The 20,326-nt window shown below is 41.0% G+C and overlaps 1 protein-coding gene across 1 annotated transcript in view; it reads left to right on the forward strand.

Moving 5' to 3' along the window:
• The window catches only part of FER1L6 (fer-1 like family member 6), a 64,789-nt gene that overhangs the window by 24,307 nt on the left and 20,156 nt on the right, over positions 1-20,326 (forward strand). The window contains exons 13-28 of the mRNA XM_059478555.1: positions 1,696-1,876; positions 5,647-5,767; positions 7,054-7,154; positions 7,816-7,906; positions 8,632-8,751; positions 9,782-9,934; positions 11,210-11,396; positions 11,959-12,083; positions 14,034-14,168; positions 14,708-14,857; positions 16,052-16,162; positions 16,778-16,939; positions 18,094-18,277; positions 18,462-18,646; positions 19,205-19,327; positions 19,459-19,498. Of these exons, the coding sequence (XP_059334538.1) occupies positions 1,696-1,876; positions 5,647-5,767; positions 7,054-7,154; positions 7,816-7,906; positions 8,632-8,751; positions 9,782-9,934; positions 11,210-11,396; positions 11,959-12,083; positions 14,034-14,168; positions 14,708-14,857; positions 16,052-16,162; positions 16,778-16,939; positions 18,094-18,277; positions 18,462-18,646; positions 19,205-19,327; positions 19,459-19,498 (2,169 nt within the window). The remainder of the gene's footprint in view (positions 1-1,695; positions 1,877-5,646; positions 5,768-7,053; positions 7,155-7,815; positions 7,907-8,631; positions 8,752-9,781; positions 9,935-11,209; positions 11,397-11,958; positions 12,084-14,033; positions 14,169-14,707; positions 14,858-16,051; positions 16,163-16,777; positions 16,940-18,093; positions 18,278-18,461; positions 18,647-19,204; positions 19,328-19,458; positions 19,499-20,326) is intronic.

Genomic DNA, 20,326 nt, shown 5'->3' on the forward strand with positions numbered 1-20,326 from the left:
CCTCAGGAGCAGGAGGATGGTAGGTGTTACTGACTGATGTGTCTCAGGGCTCAGCTTCAGAGCAGAGCCTACATTTGAGTTAACCCTGATTATCATTTCTCTGGATAGATATGTTCAAGCTGAACATACTGATGCCTATCTGTCTTGCTCCCCAAATGTCCTGTATTAATGCAAATCCTCTCCCTCAGTATATACAGCATCTTAGCCAGTATTTGTCCTTTTAATCACTTGATAGGTCAAACTCAGATAATTTACTTCAGACAGAGTTCATTCTGTGATGTCTCCATTTGATCAGCCCCTGGCTGTGAGGGAGCCCTTTGTGGGGGATGATCCCTGTCCACTGTCCTGGCCAACCCCAGTGAGTTTCCTGTGGGTCTGTGAGTGTGGCAGGGGGGTGAGGTACAGCCAAGACCCAAGTTGCAGACACCACCTTGTCCTAATGTCCTCCTGGTAAGTCCTTTCCTCTTTCAGGGGAAAGCAGGACCAAACTCCATGAGCTCCTCATCATGGAGCTAAATTATCCCTCAAAGCAGACTAAAGAGAAAATGAAGACATTTTCATTAATATTTTCAAAGCAGAAGAACTTCCTCTTAAGAGAGAAGCTTGAATGGGTCTCATTTCCCTTGCAGGGATTTGGTTCTCTCTGTACCAGACCCACCAAGTGCACAGGGGCACTTCCAGTCTCAGTGCTCATGTCCATGACTGTGCTCAGCTACAGGGCTGTGTGTGCAGGGAGAGATGCTGTGAAAAACAGGGGAATCCAAGGAGGGATACTGATTCCTGCTGAAACTTAGCAGGAAGCTGAGCTGAGAATGACAAGAAACTCATTTAAATAGTTGGGCAAGGAATTATAGTGATTCTTGTCAGAATTAATACTAAAGATGAATCTGGCCCTGAATTCTGGACCTGAACATCTCTTAGCCTCCTGTGTAGCTGAAATTTGGACCCAAACTTGGCCAGTTCTCATTATTCACATGAAAGGCTGAACCAAAAATCCAGATCAGGATGTCATACGGGGTGATTCAGCACATTCTTTTCCTGCAGGGAATGTTTTCTGCCTCTCTTTTAAGATCTGTAATTATCAGTTTGATGGATGTACCTCTTTCCCAGTGCTGATAATTACCCTTTAAGGCAAAATCCTTTTAGGGAAGATGATTGTATTATTAGCAGAGTTGTCTGGTATTAGGCTTGAAGCTGAGGCCTCAAAGCATTGTTATTACTAATTCTGCAACCCTAATGTGCAAAATTTACTTGTCTGAAAAAGAGTTTATCACTTCTGAGATCAAACTTTGAAATGATCATCCATATGTTATGAAGAACACACATTTTCTGTGTGAACCCATATCAGGGCTCCTGAGTATAGAAATATCAACAGCAGTATTGTTTTGGTTTCTGAATTTCTTTACTAAAAGCTGAAGGTCCTGGGGGCCAGCAGTCAGAGGATCACATCACTAAGGGATGTGTTAGGTATTTGTCACATGGGATTGGCAAGGAAGCACTGCTCTAGAACCTGACATTCCAGAGACAAACAAAACCTGTCACAACCTTTATAAGCTGTGGTGTCGTTAAAACAGCTGAATGAACTGGAGAGGACAAAGATTTTCCACTGGCATGATTGGCCATTTTCTTTTTTTAAAGCCTCATTCATGTTTACCACCTCCAGTTTAGACATCTCCTGTAACCCTGGGTCTCTAGGTAACTTTGGAAATACTACTGATGGAGTGCCAGCAGGAGCTGGAGGGAAAAAGAAGACACATAGTGGAGAAACAGAAGAAAGCCTTCTGTATGATGGGAAAGATGACATTTCTCATGACCTTGGAGTACCCCTGGTATCCACCACACCCCCTGAGAAGCCACTGATCACAGGGGGGAACAGGTGAGGATCTGTGTTTCAAAACCTCATCATGTAGGATTCTGGTTCTTATTTTTATTATCCTGTGGGACTCATGGATGAACCTAGGCAGGCAGCATTAAATGTTTGTGTGAAATGGAGTCCTTCAGGTCCTCAATTACATCTTTCACAATTTTCTTGTCTTCACTGAAGTGAGCAGGCTCTGAGCTATTTTATGTGCATCTAATCTTGGCCTCACAGGCTCTTGAATCCTTTCTGAGAGTGTTGTGTGTTACACCAGCTGTACATTGCAAAGCTTCAGAAAAATGCAATTTCTTCAGTGCCATCCCTGGTTTAGGGTCCCACACTGTGATCACAAGTAAGACCCAGCCAGTGTCCAGCTCCAGAAGCACAATGTCACATGTGAAATATTGAAATCTGGTCAAGGCAAAGAACAGATTTGCCTTCCCAGAACACTTTCTAGAGCTAATAATTATAGATACAGACTTAAATAGCAAGTAGTAACAGAGATAGGAAGAAATAAGCTTTGAGAAAATAAATGGAGCAATGGATGAAAACATGCAGAACAGTTCTTCCAAATAACGTTGCTTATAAACAGAATTGTAAAGGTTTAATTCATTTGAAAGATGCTAATAAGAAGAAATATTTTCTTTGTTGTTTTGGTTGGTAGAACAATCCCTGGTGTTGGTGACTGCCAATGGCACTTCTAACTTTAGAAGGCCAAGCAGTTTACAGATATAAGGACCAGGAGGAAAACATTGACCTGGATCTGTTTGGTTTCTGGATGTCTCTAAATTTAAAATGCACTTTTATTCTTTTCTGCAATCAATGGCTCACTTAGATGAAATAGGAGTTAATGAAAGAAAACAAGAATGAAAATAACATGGTAAAAAAGTCTGGTTTTGCAGCAAGTAAAAAAAGAGAGGGGAAAAGCACTTTCTATCAGTGCTTGGTGGAAAGACAGTTGCCTTTCCTTGTTAACAGAACTGCAAATTTGGGTACATGCAGAGGGTTATTATCTTCCCTGAGAGAAGCTGGGATTTTTTAGTTTTCCCTTAACAAGAATTTAGATTTAAGAACCATTGTAAAAGAATGAATCACTCTTCAAATCAGCTATTTGCTTCTTGACTTGCTCCAGTATTAATAAAGTTTTCACAGAATCATAGAATCACAGAAATTCAAGGCTGGAAGAGACCTGTAAGGTCATCAAGTCCAACCGATGTTCTAACAATTCAACTAGATCATGGCAGCAAGTGCCACATCCAGTCTTTTTTTGAACTCTTCGAGGGATGATGACTCCACCACCTCACTCGGTAGATGATTCCAGTATCTGATCACTCTTTCTGTAAAATACTTCCTTCTTAATTCTAACTTGCATCTCCCTTGATGCAGCTTGAGACTGTGTCCTCTTGTTCTATCTGTTGTCGCCCAGAGAAAGAGACCGACCCCCAGCTCACCACAGCCACCCTTCAGGAAGTTGAAGAGAGTGATGAGGTCGCCCCTTAGTCTCCTTTTCTCCAGGCTAAACAACCCCAGCTCCCTCAGTCGTTCTTCATATGGCTTGTGCTCCAAGCCCCTCACCAGTCTCGTTGCCCTCCTCTGGACACGCTCAAGCATCTCAACGTCCCTCCTAAAGTGAGGGGCCCAGAACTGGATGCAATACTCCAAGTGAGGCCTCACCAGTGCCGAGTACAGGGGAAGAATGACCTCCCTGCTCCTGCTGGCCACACCGTTCCTGATACTGGCCAGGATGGCATTGGCCCTCTTGGCCACCTGGGCACACTGCTGGCTCATATTCAATCGACTGTCAACCAGCACCCCCAGGTCCCTTTCCACCTGAGCACTGTCCAGCCACACCGTCCCCAGCTTGTATCGGTGCAGGGGGTTATTGTGGCCGAAGTGCAGGACTCGGCACTTGGACTTATTGAAGTTTTCTCTCATTAAAGATCCCTTTTCCTCAAATTTATGTAGAATGCTGCATCTTTTATTTCCTCCTGTGGTATTTAAAAGAGTTTGGTCAGCCACAGATACCAATTAATGAGTTTTTCACTGTCTTCCCATAATTATGTCTTGGTGGTCTCGCCACTGGATATTTTTAGTATTAATAAGTACTTAATGGGATATCCAGTACTTTAGAAAAACTGCATTTTAGATTCATAAATGAACAATAGAAAACAAAAAGGAAAGTGTATTTTGGAGATTAAAAACATGAACTAATTAAAGGAACAAGCAGAGTAATATGACTTCTAAAGCAGACACCATGAAACTCCCAGGAGTTTTCCACACATATGTTAAAACTCAAACTAAGTATAAGCTAAAACTGAAAAAGCAATTCCTCAAAATTGTAATAGTGGGAATAATAGACCTGAATTTTCAGTTTTCCATTTGAATTTTTCATGGCTATATACTCTTAGTAAATCCAATAAAAAGGTTCATAAGCTCTATGAATTTCAGGTTAAGAAGTTCAGGCCTGGGGAGACGGTTGAATTGATTTTCTTCTTTCTGAAAACACCAGAAGTAATGACACCCAAGGCCTGTGTAGCTCTGCTTTGCACCAAATTCAATGGGTAATCCTCACCTTGTTGTAGGTTATTGAGGAGAAAGTTAGTGGAAATTTCTCTTTTGATATCACATAAGGCAGTCAAATGATGTTATGGGGAAGATAGTAATCTTTTTAAACAGAAAATATTCACACATAAACCTCTTTGGGATGTGTGGAAGTTTGAAGTCATTGATGTGACACTCAAGAGCAAAAAGTGGTTTGGTTTCCATGGTCTTGGCTTGGTGATCTAACATGTGGATTTCAGTTCTATCTGAAATCACTGGGACTATCTGAGGCTATTTGAGCCATGGCCAGAGGAACATGAAGTGGTTTGCAAATGTTCATACACATTGAAAAGGTCTCCACTGTCCCACCATTGGTATGGAAAATGAGGAGACCTCTATTGCTAAATCCAGTGTGGCTGAGCAATGAAGTTTCATAAAGCTCTAGTATTTATATACAGGAGGACAATGTGCTTATGGGGTTCATGGACTTGGCATTGTACCTGCTGCAGATCTAATCAAAGCATCAGCTTTGTGGCAGGTTTGCAGAGACTCTGGGTATGCTGGCCTCCTGCTCATTTTTTCCAGTGCAAGTCACTCCTGCAGCTGAACCCACAAAGAAAGCAGAGATACAAGAATCAATACCTCGGAGTACCTTGGATACCAAGACCTTGGATTTAAGATCAAAAGTGTGAGAAGAGAGATCAGTGGATGCATTTTATCACTGAGTTATTATGAGCTTTGTATTACTTTTACTAAGCAGGCCTTGCAGATCAGTTTCTGATAGGGAATGTCAGTCTCCACAAACTCTGAAAAAGAGCATCTTGTGAAAGGAATATGGTGTTGAGACTCTGACATGGCTCTCCCACTGTGCAGTGTGTGGAACCATTGCTTTTGAAGATGTGATCAGATATTAATCTTTGCTCCTTTCCCCCTTGTAGTTTCCCACCATTAATAGTATTTAAGAGCTTCCTGCATGCCTTTTTTTTTGGCTTTTCTCCCACCCTGGAAAGCACTGAAATTAGATCCATTGACTTCAAATTGTTTCTCTTCAAGGATCTCACTGGTAGCACAAAATGATGTTTGTGTTTGCCATTCCCAAGCAAAATGTACTTGTTAGCATGTGAGAACACATCCTGTTGTGCCTGCAGCTTCTGTGCTGTGAGAGCACCACACAACTTCTCTTTGCTCTGCGTCCCCTTGACCTGCTCTGTCCCCTTCATGACCTGCTCCCTGCCTTGTTTCCACAGGAACTACCAGTACCTGCCATACGAGGAGAGGAAGCCCTGTGTCTGTGTGAGGAGCCACTGGGGCAGCCAGACCTTCAGGCTGTACTCCTCCAACACTCTGGAGAAAATGGCAGATCACCTGGTAAGGGGCAGCCATCCTCCCAGGCTCATGTACTCAGCAAAGTACAGCAGTGAGAGGCCACACTTTCCAAATCAGGCCTTCAGAATTTTCTCCCAGCTGCATTTCTTGTTGTTCATTTTGTGAGAAAGCAGTTGATATAAACACTTTCTTTTCCCAAATTTCTTTGAACTGTTAGAGCTGCTCAAGTATTCCTAACCACAATTATTTTTGGCCATAGGTCTGCTTTCCTTCCTCAGCAATGTTTTATTCTTTGTAATAATATTCAAACAATTAAATTATGAGATACAGAGTAATTTTGTCTCCTATGGCTCTTTCTCTAATGTCTTCTTGCCTTATATTTATACTGGGGCGTCATTAAAGGACAATATTTGCTCTAGTTTTCATAAAACATTGACAGAGACAGAAAAGCATATAATCTGATGGGCAGTCACTCTGATGTCCTAGTCACTGTGTTTTCCCATAATGATGTTTTTTTCTGCTTTTGTTTAAAGTTGACTATCAACAGTCTCAAAAAAGTAGGTTTTGTTGTTTGTTTTTTTTTTTTAAGTGACTCCTAGTGTTAAATATTTTAATGTGGGGCACTCAATTAAGAGTCTGATTAAGATTCTGATTCATCCCTCATTTATCCATATATATCTCATGAGGAACAATGCTGAAGTCATACTTATGCCAGGTTGTATCAGGAGAGGACAATGACTTATAACCAAACATTTTGAACTCAGATATTTGAATATTAAACATCTGAATATGGGAATGTGGAGACATAATGTTTGTCAGTACACCGAACACCCACAGGCCTTGCTGAAAATCCAGATATTTATTTTAGCTTTTAAGAACAGACTCCATTCCTCATGGATAACAGTAGGTTTTGTGATGGACCTTACGTATGGATTCAAGTGACCAATGAATTTTAAGATGTTAACTCCAGCATCTTGCTAAAGTTAGGCATCAGGATTAGAAACAGAACCAAGAACTATTTTTTTCTCCTACCTAGAGGATAATGTTTCCAAATTATTGATCTTCCTCAAAGAACTAAGAACACAAAGTTGCTCCAAGCAGTAATAGCTTGGACAAGTAATTGGAAAGACTGGGAAAAGGTCAAAATATATCATGCTGCTGGAGTCTTTTCTCTGTGCACTTCAAGTGTAGTGATATATCAAAGGTTCTTCCTGTCAGGGCACAAAATCACCTCCCTCATTCTTGCTAGTCATAAATGGCACTGAAACACCGACAGAATGACAAAGTGCCCTCCTGTGCATAATGGCTTTCTCATGTGTTTTTCATAGGAAGAATCATTAGAGCAAGTAAAGGACTTGATCAAGGTTTCAGAGACTGCAGCTGAGGAGAAAATGAAGAAGACCCTAAATGGTTTTATCAATCAAAGCAGGTAATAACCTTTACTAGGTGCATACAGAAAATTAAATTTAATGTTGGCTACAAATTCAAGGCTAGACAAGGAAACCGATGATAATTTTTAAAAAGTACAGTAAACTTACTAAGCTATATATTTTATTTATTTTGCTGTAAAAGCAAAGACCTTCCCAAATTGCAGTTTCTATTTAGACAGAGGAAATATTTATTGTTATTTTCCATATTCAATATTGACAATAGATGACTGCCAATCATTGTCATATTATTTTGGCTTTCAGAACTCTAAGAATACGTTGTATAGGTGATAAGTAGGATTTAATAAAGTGTGTGATAGATACACTAAAAACAACAACCACAGTTAATATAAAAACAAAGGATGTCACATATTGGTATAGATCCAGTGGACTCTGTGTCAAATGACGTGATTGGGCTCAAAATAGATATAAGCCCTTATTTCTAGATATTATTAATCCATTTCTGGGAAGTATGGTGCCGAGGTTTTGGATTCTATTCCTTTAATCTTATAGGTACATGATGTTTTAGAGATTTTCAGCACCTTTGTCTTCTGGTTCATGTACTACAGCAGACACAGAACATTCCAATGTATTTTAGCACATTAGTATTCTCACATTAAAAAAAATAACAGATTTATAGCCCCTGTTATTCCTGTGTCCTAGGGCGTTCATGGTCATTGCTGAAAAGAAGCCCAGAGGGTTGAACTGCACTGCTTTGGACAAAAAGAGGCTCATGCTGTTCAAGCAAGAGCTGGTATGTGCTGTTCTTTTCCTATAAGCATTGATGCAATGATGATTACTGAAAGCACACTGCTTGGGGTTTTTTCTTCTATTTTATTTTCTATTTGATTGCCCTATATGGGAATGCTTTGTAATTCATATGAATATAGTATCCATGAGCATTTATTTTAATAAATCCCATTGTACTTAATAAAGAGCTGTCAGATACACTAAAATCAATCAGAAGGTGTTGTTTTTAAATACCAATAAGGCATTATAATAATCAGATTATTTTTCTCATCCAAGCATCTTAAAATGGAATGATGCTGAGTTCAGTGGAAAAGCACCAAATTTACAATTTTACAGATTTACTGCTGTGGCGATGCTGAACTTCAAGACTAGTAAAGTCTGGCCTTTGTAAGGACCTTAGAAGGAGAACCTCACTTGACCTAGTAATCTCCAGGGAACCAGTGAGAAGAAACAAAACTATGTGGAGGTCATCTGAATATTTGTTACCTTTTTTTACTCTTTGTAGCACAAAAGATTGTGCCTTCTGTCTGGATCAAACCCCATTATATCCAGGTGGCAATCACATGTTGTTTGGGACTTCCATACATGCAGTATACAGGCAAACAAAGACAAACATTGAACAAAGCATCTCCCATCTTCTCTTTTCAACTTGAATCAAAGACTGTTTCTCTTCCACTTCAAACTACTTGATAACAGATGAAAAGTATATATTGTCTTTCCTCACTGCAGGAAGCAATGTCCAGTGATGCCAAGGGAATCATTCAGCAGCAGAAAAAGAAGATGCCAGTGGATGAAATGATCCGTGAGACTCAGAGCTTTATAGACAAAATTCGATTCTTGGTTGATGAGGTAATCCACACAGAATTCAGAAAAAAATTATTTTCATAATCCCATGTGAATAATAACTTCTGGCTTGGTTGTCCAAAGAGTTCTCCTTCAGATATCTGGATCTTATTATCTTTTGCATTAAATGGAGCTGTTATCAAAGCAGGGTAGGAAATACTGGGCTGTGTGATATGGAGAGGCTGCACCACAGATATTTTTTTTTAAATAGGGTCATTCCATACATGATGGCTTGGAGAAGCCAGGTTTGTGATATGAAATGTCTCCACCTCTATGGACACCTGTATGGATTGGGACTGATATGAGCTTGGGGTGCCTATATCATTTAGCCTGAGAATGACAGAAAAATTTATATATTTGGTTGGGCCAAAATCCAGCCTCTGGAAAGCTGTGCCTCTGAGAGCTGCCTGTGCTAGCAAACCAAAGAGGGCCATGGCTGTTCCCTGGCACAGAGAGCAAGTGGCACAGTCGCTTGGTTAGCATCCTACACACAAATTCTCTTCCTTCTTAAAATAGAGTGGGCCTGCTTACAGTTCCTTCAGGGAACAACCCCTTGGCTGGTCTGTTTTACAGTTTTGTTTGGGGAACATTATATGGGACAGGGCAAGGCAGTCTCACTGAGCATTGTCACAAGCAGAAAAGATGATCACATGCCAGTGTTTGAGCTTGGTCCTGCTCCTTTTTGGTTTGCTGGTATAGATGAAATTGGTGGTATTTCCATGGTAGTTGCTTACATGGTCTGTGGTTAAGTTATTTTCTGGGACAGAGACATACCCACATTCTTAATTTTAGTTTCTCCTGCAATTATGAAGTAATCCTTAATCACTCTATAAAGCTCTTTACCTTCAGCTGTATTAGAAATTGAGGTACGGACTGCAAAGCCTGAAGTGACATTTAATTCAGAGGCATATCTGCCACTCCACAGGAGCCGTGAGGGCATCAGCTCTTACTCTTAGAAAGAGTGCTTCAATAAAAATATGATGTTGGTGGCTCAAAGAAAGAATTCAGTTTTAGTTCAATATGCCTCATTTAACAGCCACAGCATACAGTGCCTGATGTGTTCATCTGGATGATCAGCAACAACAAAAGAGTTGCATATGCCAGAGTCCCAGCAAAAAACATCCTCTACTCCCCAGCAAAAGAGCAGAGAGGCAAGGACTGTGGGAAGATTAAAACTCATTTCCTGAAGGTAAGTCTGTGGCACACTGCAAACAGGTAATGCCTGGGGAGAATTTGGTATTCAGATTTCTTCCAGGGACAGTATTTTACAGATTAATCTTTGTAATATAAAAATTATGTACAGATTTGTATCCATCAGTTATTAATATTTGCTTGTAACATTTATACTTGTCATTCTTTAGTCACTCTATCATTGCCAGGCTTTTGATGTATGAGTAATTAATTCCCTCACTACTTGTTATGGGAAGTATAGAACATTGTTCATCAATGGCTGTATTCATAAACAAATAGAAAAGGTACAGCCTCTTTGCTGACAAAAACATCAGAATGCAGCACATGAAAGCCTGTGAGAAGACTGGTGAGAGATCAGCACTCAGCAACTCAGTGAGGAAACCTAGGTATTCAGAGGTAATACAGGAATTATTTATACTTTCTATTTAAAACATGCTTAAGTTTGCACAATATATGTGCAAAAAACCTGTTATGGGATTATTCATGATAAAGGAAAGCCCTAGTGGATATAAGCCTACAAAGTAGTGTGACCAGTAGGTCCTAGAGTGGAATATTGTGCAGTGTAATTGTTACTGTGACCATCAGGAAAAACCCAAATACTCCAGACAGCAGTAACTTCATATAATGACTTTTTAGTGGTTTTTCACCTTGGACTTCTGAGAATACTCCCATAAGGCACAGCTAAAGAACACATAAAAACTTTCAAGGTCCTGAGATACTTGCCATAGGTGCTTGCTAAGCAAAGTACTGTTTGCCTGCATGAAATAAAATATTCTGCAAATAACTATCCAGCCCCTTCAGTATCAGGAATTACCTTAGGAACAGACAATACTGAACTCTGAACTTAGCAGATCAAGATGAAGTGGGAAGGAAGAAAAAGGGAATAATAAGTCAAGACTAGTAACATTTTGTTTTCTGACCTGCCCAATGGCACAATACTTTTAGTAATACATGGGACTAACTATTGGATATGCATGAAATGGAAAGTGGGCTGAAGCCTGGGCAAAGTAGGGGATAAAATAGCACTTATATGTGTGCAGCTGTAAGATAGTCTGTACAAAGCTGTGCATATTTGCATTATGCAGTTTACATAGACTGTTAGTTGAGCAAACTACTAATTCCTTCCCTGAGAATCCCAGAAGATTCTTGTGCTAAATGAGTTTCAGGGCCACTCACTGTGAAGAAATGCCAAGCTCAGAGAATGCTTCCTTATTTTACTCAGCACCCAGCCATCTCTCTTGAGCTTGTTGGTAACATTGGATTTTTATTTCAGCTCCCAGGCAAGCGCCCTCTGGGCTGGACTGTGCAAGCAAAGGTGGACATCTACCTGTGGCTTGGACCCAGCAGCTATGCCCACAGTGCCATGGACAATTTGCCTGTAGGATATGAGATTGAATTATCATCTAACACTAACTCAGGGCACAGTGGGCTGCCCTCCTCTGCTTGCCTGCTGTATAAAAGTAAGGCACTCTTTCTTCTCCCCATTAACAATTAAGAGAAATGGCCCCAAAAGCTCTGGTTCACTGTGGCACAACCCCTGTATAAAGTAGCTGTTCTAAAATGACAATGGCTTTGGTTCTTCATCAGAAAAGGCTGGCTTCATTGCCAAGTCATCAGTTCTGCCACTGACACTTTGTAGATGTCAGGGAAAGAAGGAACTTGTTCACTTGGGATTTCTGTTCCCTGTCCCATGAATCTGTCTCCTTGTAGAGGAAGCATCCCTGAGTTCTCCTGATGATGCGTAGAACGCCTAGTGCATAAGAGTGATGGCAGATAATAAAAAATTGGCCAATAAAAATTGACACTTAATAGCCCTGCAGTAGAGACCTACATAATTGATTTCAGGTGAATTCAGATGTCTTGCACAACTTCTGAGTGTCTCAGGTGCTTCTTTGGTGAGACAGCACCAGCAACAGTTCCCCTTGTCAGATCCTGGTTGGAGAGCAGCTGGTGACTCTCCCCCCTGCCCATGTGCTGCAGTTTCATGGAGCTGATGTTGCTGTTTTCTCTGCCTTGATGCAGCCCTGCACCTCTTCCAGCTGAGAGCCCACATGTACCAGGCCAGGGGGCTCATTGCTGCTGACAGCACCGGACTTTCTGATCCTTTTGCAAAAGTTACTTTCACATCACACTGCCAGACCACAAAGGTAAATTCCAAAGCCTCTTTTGGGTACTGAAAACTCTTTTGAAAATGGTTTGGGTTTTTTGGGTTTGGTTTGTTTGGGTTTTCTTTAAGAATTAAGATATGAAAAGGGAAAATCTTGGTTTTGCAAGGAACTACCTAGCAGGAAAAGTTAGATGCCTGCTGTTAAAGAGCTGATCTTGAAAGTGCTCTGCAAACAGGCACAAGTTTACATGTTACCCACTACTCTAATAAGAGGTGCAGCACTACTAGTTTATTTTAGCTCAGATATCAGATTCTCTGGGATTACTGGGACTTTTGTAGCAAGTGTTCCTTTCTTCACATCTTTATTTCTGTGTTTTGAATTTGGACAGTTGTCATTGCTAGGTATCAGTGTGGTTATAAGGATGAACCCTCATGGTTCTCTTTTCCTCCAGCCTGTGCATTCAGTCACTGAGCAGAGTGAAAACTTTTCCCTGGCTCCTGTGGCCATGTGAGCCAGCACAGCCCTTGGTGATGGAATATGGCAAAGCCCACTGGTGGTTGTAGAGCCTTAAAATGGGAATGAGCTGAAAACAGAGAGCTGGGAGACTTAAAGGCTGCTAAAATATGCCCAGTAGGGAATGGGCATCTCCCATCTCCCTCTGGAAACTCCAGGGATCAAATGGGCTCCTGTGGGGCCTCTAGAGAGAAATGGAAACTTCTACAGAGTTTCAGCAAGAAGGGTTGAGGTACAGCCTGGGCAAGTGAGCAGGAGGATGGTTCCTCACAGAACATGGAGACTTTCAAAGGTCCTGAGCCCTTTATAATTACTCTGGAGATAAAATTGGGCAGGAATTCTGACAATCATGCCACAAACAGAATTTGCTGAGCCAAATGTGGTCTTGCTTCACACCAAATGCAGTCTTGCTTCAGAAAAAATATTTAACCCTCCCATCCAGCCCCTCCCCATAAAACTTCACAGAAAACTGTTTCAATTAATTCTAATATTCCTCTGAAATTTTATTCTGTTACAAAGCAAGTTCTGTTGCATATGCCAAAGGGAGAAAAAGTAAAAACCCTTCTCTAAATTGTAAATGCCTGCTTGTGCTACTTCTGCCTCAGGGTTATTAATTGATTTTTTCCTGTAATGTGATTTTAACTTCTAATAGAAGATGATGAATGAATCAAATTAAATCAGTGTCTAGATGCACCAGATTCTGGAAAGTAGAATTTGGCCCCAGAAAAATATGTGTTTATAGGCACAGAAGTGTTAAGTTTATTCACTGCCTGAATAAAATGTTGCAGCTGATAACTTGCATATTTTCATAAGTGTCAGTTAAGATCCAATAAATGGTAAAGAACCTTATTTCCATTCAAAATAATGAGAGCAGGTTATGAGTAATTTTGCAGTTGGCATGTTTTTCCTCTTTAACTGTTATCTTTGTTAAATATATTTTCTGCCTGGGCAGGTAAAACATTCTCTATGAGGAAATGCTATAAGCATCCACCTAATTCAAATTACAACAAATTAAAAACTTCTGATTTCCTATGAGTGATTCATGAAAATATCTTCTTTCCTTTTCATAAAGTGTTAAGTGTCGTTACACAGAACTAAAAATAAGATTGAAAAAATGTGCCCTGGAGAAGTGAAAACTGGCCTCAGTTGGGGAAAAACTTTATTTTAATAGCACTTGGCATAAGCCTGCTCTCCTGAAGCAACAGCTTTCCTCTAACTTTAATACTGAAGTTTGTCTACACAGACTGGTTGTCATGTATTGATATGCTTTTAGGGATTTGTGAGGCAGAGAGGGAAATGGAGAAATTGGAGGTACCAGCCTCATAGTTAAGGATTCATATTCTCCTGCTGAAAAGTGTGGTGTCTCAGCCATGGCATTGCTCAGGCTGTGGAAAAGGAGGTCACCAGCAGATGAGCGCGTCCTGCTGAAGGGTACTCAACCAAACAACTCAATAAATAATCCCTCTCTTCCATTAGATCATTTCTCAGACATTGTCCCCCACCTGGAACCAGACCCTGCTTTTCAACAACATTGTGGTTCACGGTGACAAAGAGGAGATCGCCCAGTTCCCACCAGAGATTGTCATCGAGCTGTACGATGATGATGCAGTGGTAAACTCAGAGTTCTTCTCACTAAAAACCTGGGCTTTTACAACCTACTGCAAGCATGAAAGCAAAGCTGAGTCACTGAATAGGCTTTAAATGGATCACCTTGCTGAAGAGAGCTCAGTGCTACTGGGGTTTGCAGTTTAACATCTGAGAACAGCCCTGAGATTCACTACATGGCCTTGCAAAGATGTGGCCTTTTATTTTCCCCGAGTGAATCTTGCTCCCAAACACCAGTTTACAGAAATCAGAAGCATCTTGCCCCCAGGCTCCCTGAGCTCTGCTGTAAATATTGTACCTAAGTCCTGGTCAAGACCATGCAGACTCTGATGCAGTCTCACTGACTAAATACAGACCTCAGAAATTTTGGATACACTGAAGAGCTAATAAGTACTCAGCTCTTCCTCTTCATAGCTGCCTTGTATCTTACCTTGGACTTTCCTTCAGAAGGGTTTTTTTCATAAATACTAACTCTGCATCATCTCAGATCCTGTAACTATTGTGAAATCCAAATGCATTTGACCCCTGTATTCTCCTTTATTTAGGGTAAGGCAGAATATATTGGGTCTACAGTGGCTGCCCCTGTGGTGAGACTTGCTCATCAAAACTATGAACCACCAAAACTTTGTTATCACCCAGTGCACTGTGGAAGTCTTTCAGGAGGAGACCTTCTTGCCACATTTGAGCTTTTGGAGGTAAATTTGACGTTCTCAACAATTACACTTTTACACCCTGGGGTTCACAAAGCTGCCATGGCATCAGAGTCCGTGATATCTTGAATTAATAGGAACTACGAGCCATTGGGCTTCATAGTCCCCATGCAATTCCTGTCACCCCTTCCCCCTTGTTAGAGGCCACTGCCCACACACACACCCCTGCCACACTTCACAGGCTGTCAGCCTTCTTTGCCTGTCACTTGCCCTGCCCTAAACCCTGCTCTGCCCTGAGAAACTGTGAAAATCTCACTGCCATTGCAATGAGCTGCTGTTTGGAGTAGCACAGGGCCCTGATTACCAGCCTTGAAGCTCCCATATTGCTTTCACTTTTAGGGAAATGAAAAGGTGAATAATAAGGATTGGATTAGGGAGGTTGAGGTTTTAGATACCCCTACTATATTAAAAGAAATATTGCATGGTTTCCAGCTGCAAGACAAAAGGAAAATTTAGGACTGGGGTCTATCATGCCAGGATTTCAGGCAATTTCACTGAAATTTGCAGAGCTATCAGCTAAAGGTAAATTAACTGCTGAAAACCTAGAACAGCTTATTCTGAAATCTGAAATGGGAAAAATGTGGAATGCCATAACATGTCTTACTGATAAAACAGGCTTTTAATCATGATAATTATTATGTCTGGTGAAATCTAACACCACATGGAATATTTCCTCATAGTGGTGTCACAGGAGACAGTGAGGGCTTCAGACAAAGTTCATTAGAGAAGCCTTCCTGCTGAGTCACAAGGTGCAGAGAGGATCACATCCAGAATTTCCTGTGGAAGCCTTCTAAGCAGTTTTGCTCAGGATTTTTGTTAAACAGAATTACCATGCTTTCCATTTTTAGTAAGTAGAATTACCGTGCTTCAGTACATGCATGTCTTTAGGGCAAACTATGTCCTACTAGGTAAAAGGAGCCTTTTTTGAGAAAGGCACATAAACCAAATCGATTGAATACTTTTTCTGCCATGTGTTTTAGCATCACAGCATGAGAGGAAGAATTTCAAATCACATTCCTCTCACAGCACACCAGTTCTGCTCTGCAGCTTGTCTTATAAAAGGGATTGAATTAGTGTGTTCTATGTGCCATTATCAACAGATACTTCCAATACTGTTTTTTTTTTTTTTTTTTTTTTTGTGCAAAAACCAGCCTGAATTACAACTGCTTCATTTTTCAGATTCCTGAGTCAGATCCAGACAGACTTCCCCCCCTGGATCCACCAGATATTGGCCAGATTTACCCAGTCCCAGCTAACATACGGCCTGTTTTAAGCAAATACAGAGTGGAGGTGAGATACTTTGGCTATTTCCCTTTCCTAACCTCATTTCCTTTTATTATCTTGTTGAACTGTAGCAGTAACTGATGATTTTACAGTCTTGATCAATATGATTCACATGGAAGTAGCATATGAGGTCATGCAAGGCTGTGCTTCCACTGAGGGGAACAGTGGGGCTGTGTCTCAGTCCTGACCTGCTGGCACTTCTCTTGTGGCAGAGCAAGGCTGGTGGATCCAGCTCTGTGCAGCCAAGGAAGTGTCCACAGGAGATGGAGAGCTTCCCCTGGCAAATGGCACCCCTGGAGCTGCAGTTTGGCATCAGCTGCCTCACAGGCTTCGTCTCTGACTTCAGCCAAACAATGCCTTCTGCCTGTGTACCAATGCCTACACCTTCCCTGCCCTTCTCCCTTGTGCAGCTTGTGTCCAAAGTAGACTGGTATTAGAAAGCTGGGAAAAGTGGCAGCTTTTCCTCTCACTGCAATGCCTGATGCTGCCCAGCCTCACTGTTCACTGCCACTCATTCTGCAGCCTTCACACAGCTGCTGTCAGCTCATTTGCCCATGGCAAGCCAGGGTTTCTGCAGGCTGACAGAGTTTGTTCCTCTCTGTTTCTCTCTGCACACCACAGGTGCTGTTCTGGGGCGTTCGAGAGCTGAAGAAAGTTCAGCTCCTGTCCGTGGATCGGCCCCAGGTTCTCATCGAGTGTGCAGGGAAAGGAGTCAAATCCTCTGTCATACAGAGCTACAAGAAAAACCCCAATTTCACTGGCCTGGCAGACTGGTTTGAAGTGGTGTGTACAGCATGCTGCCTGTCTGTTCTCTGGTCCGACAAGGTGTTAATTACCATTAATCTTCCTTTCTTATAAAATAATTTATTCTGTGTCTTGATTAAATACTAAGGGATATCAGTTCTTGTGCAAAAGCTGATTTGAAAATACTTTAAAAGACTTCTGCTACAACCATATGATAAATATGATAAATAATACAACCATATGATAAAAGAAGATGATATTAAGTCCCATGTAGATAAGAAAATGTGTTGCAATCAGATTTTTACTGATAGGTTGGAACATGTGGGCAGCTAACAGAAATATATTTATTATTTTTCCTTCTCCTTTCTAATTTTGCTGGGTAGTATTTGGTTTCCTTTGTTGTCTTTCCATTCTTGCAACTTTCCTTTGTGTGTTACTGGGTTATTAATGGGATTGATAACTTCTGGCTTTTGAGCTCAGGATCTTCTTGCATAGTCACACCTGCTTTTATGAACTGCATATTATTGTATCACCTGTTGGTTTGGTTATAAGAGCTGGCACTTTCAGAAGCAGTCACCAGCAAAACAAAATTGTTCAATTTGCTCTTGAGAAAAGTATATCAAAACAATAACATGGGTACTGAAGTACAGTTCCTACAGTATTTTTAGCTCCTACTGTACTGTCCTAAGAGCTGTTTTCCTCTTGGTAGTTCATCCTAGAAGGCATGTAACCACCCAGGGCCCACATCTCGTTGTTGGGCAAACTGAGGCAGATAGGGCAGAGAGCCTTCAACAAAGCACAGTGGAATTAGGACTCACAACTTCCAACACTGTATTTCATCCTTCTGGACGCTCCTGATTGTGCCAGTTTATTCTAACAAGAGATGCTTCAATATGAGAGCATGGGATTCATCCCAGCAGCATGGTCTGTACAGTCCACTCTGTATTTTAAAGAGTTAAAATTGTATTTTAAAGAGTTAAAATTGTATTTTAAAGAACAAAATTTTTAGATTTTGCAGAAAACCAAAATCATATTGCCTATGCTGAATTAATTTTGCATTATGAATATGTTCATTGCTAAGGAAGAGAAGGGAGGGAACAGTGGAAGCCTTATTGCTGGGCATGAGAAATATTCCAGGCATGTTCTATGGTCTCTAGCAATTCTCTCAGGCTGCTGTCTGTCCCCTGCACTAGGAGCTGCCTGAAAATGAACTCTTGCATCCACCACTAAGCATCTGTGTGGTTGACTGGAGAGCATTTGGGAGGAGTACTCTTGTTGGAACACATACCATCAACTGTCTTAAGCAATTCCTATGTAAAACCCCATTAGGTCTTCAAGCTGCACCTAACAGAGTAGACATTGCAGAAACTGAGAAAGGTAAGTGCTCAATTCTGACCCCAAATAAAAAGATAAAGGTCCTTCTTAGAGGTTTACACTTAGGAGTGTGCTTTATTGTGTTGAGCATAGGATCAAACCCTTAATCACAATTATTTGATGATCATCAAATGCAATGACAGTATTTCTGCAAAATCTTACCTAACTTGCAAAGTTTCAATTTCAGCTTCCCCTGAGTCATCCCAGCCTGCTGAACTACCTCAGGAAGATCCATTTTTAGCTGATGGCATCTATGCTGAGGTGGAGCAGGGTAAATGGACAGTGGTAGAGCCAGACCCATCCCTCACAGCACCTCCTGCCACTGAGCCAGAGCACTCTGCCTCTGAGCCAGGGAAAGAGAAGAAGCACAAGGTGGGTACAGCTGAAGGCACCAGCTATTCCCTCCTGCAGTCTTGCAGACTTCAGCCCTTCCTTAAGAAGTGATAACCTGTTGACCCCAGGTTTAGAGATTTTGGGTATTGATGTTGATACCCACGCTATCCTGCTGGCCCTCAAAAGAACTAATTAACAATGCAGCTTTGACCCCACAGAATTTCATTACTTCCACTGATAGGTTCTTAAAATTCTTGCAGGTTCAAGCTGGAGAAACCAATTTGTATCTGAATGTTTGCATCCCTTGAAAGATCATTATTTATTATCTGTGTAGATTTGCCTGTTGTATGGGTTGCTCCTGTGGCAGTGTCTCCAATGTGTAAAGTCATGGCAGAGTCAGTAGAAAATACAGAGATAGCTTTAATAATACAGTGATTACAATGTGTCTTGGAATAAAAGACAGAGACAGGAATTCAAATTGCATTTTGTTTAACTTTTGGAGGCTGAAATTTTCTGTGTATACAGCTGTTCATGCTAATGCCATGAGTCAGGTGATCAGTTTTAATCAGTTCTAGTGCTTTTGCCATTGTTTGGTAGGAGACTAAAAAATCCATCCGACGGTCAACAAAGAGGAGAAAAAGAACCATTGCAGATGAATCAGCTGAAAATGTCATTGACTGGTGGTCAAAATACTATGCTTCTGTGCTCAAAATGCAAAAGGTGAGTCACCCAGCATGTCCAGAACTCTCACAGATGAGCAATGTTGTAAAAGCAGATTTACTGCTGAATAATTCCTTTTCGGTATTACACTCATAATGAGGAGTTTGTCCATCGTGTTTTTCTTTTGAAAGGCAAAAGGAATTTTTTCCAGTGAAGGAAAACCTGAAGACAGTAAGTAAATTATTTGCATTTTTCTAATATTTTGCACCAATACTGTCTCTAGTGTCACTTTTGTACTATTTTGCTGGCACCAATTAATGTCTGGTAACAGAGTACTGTTGGTGTACTGGGTTCTTTCCTCTACAGCTGATTAGATGATGGGTAGGTTAAAACTTCACAGTCAGGGTTGTGTTAACATGAATTTCCTGTCAGTCAAATAAATTGTAAATTCTCTTCTGATTATTTTTGTTGCAAATTTTCACCTGCGATGATAAGCATTATACATATAGGACATCTCTGACATTAAATATTTAGTGCTGTTAAACACACAGGAACTACTCCAAAAAAATGAAAGTAAAGTGAACTCAAAATCCAGACTTCAGCCAAAGAACTGAACCATCTCACTGTAACTTTTGAGGGCTCAGCCTCTTTTTGTTGGGAAATCCCCTCTCAGTGTTTGGAATCTGACTTTAGTCTGGTGTACCTCCTCCCATTTCTCACACTTCCAGGCTTTCACCAGGTGAAATACACCCTATTTTGAGATATCATTAAGCAGAGAAGGACTTCAGTCATCCTGATATCTGAAGTAGCTGTCAGCCTAAACAACAGTTTTCAATTTTAAATAAACCTTGAATTTTATGTGAAAGCTGATGAAATCTGTTTATTTGGACTGGGGAGGAGTCAGAGAGGGAGGAGAAGGGTGGTCTGGAGGTGGCCATTGGGGAGGGGGCCATACACAGCACCACCACACTTGGCCCAGCAAGCTCTTTATGAGCACTGGCAGCCACAGAGGGCACAAATTGCCACCTCCCTGCCTGGGAGCACCAGTGGTAAAAGAGA

The sequence above is a fragment of the Ammospiza nelsoni genome, chromosome 1 (genome assembly GCF_027579445.1).
Source record: "Ammospiza nelsoni isolate bAmmNel1 chromosome 1, bAmmNel1.pri, whole genome shotgun sequence".
NCBI lineage: Eukaryota > Metazoa > Chordata > Aves > Passeriformes > Passerellidae > Ammospiza > Ammospiza nelsoni.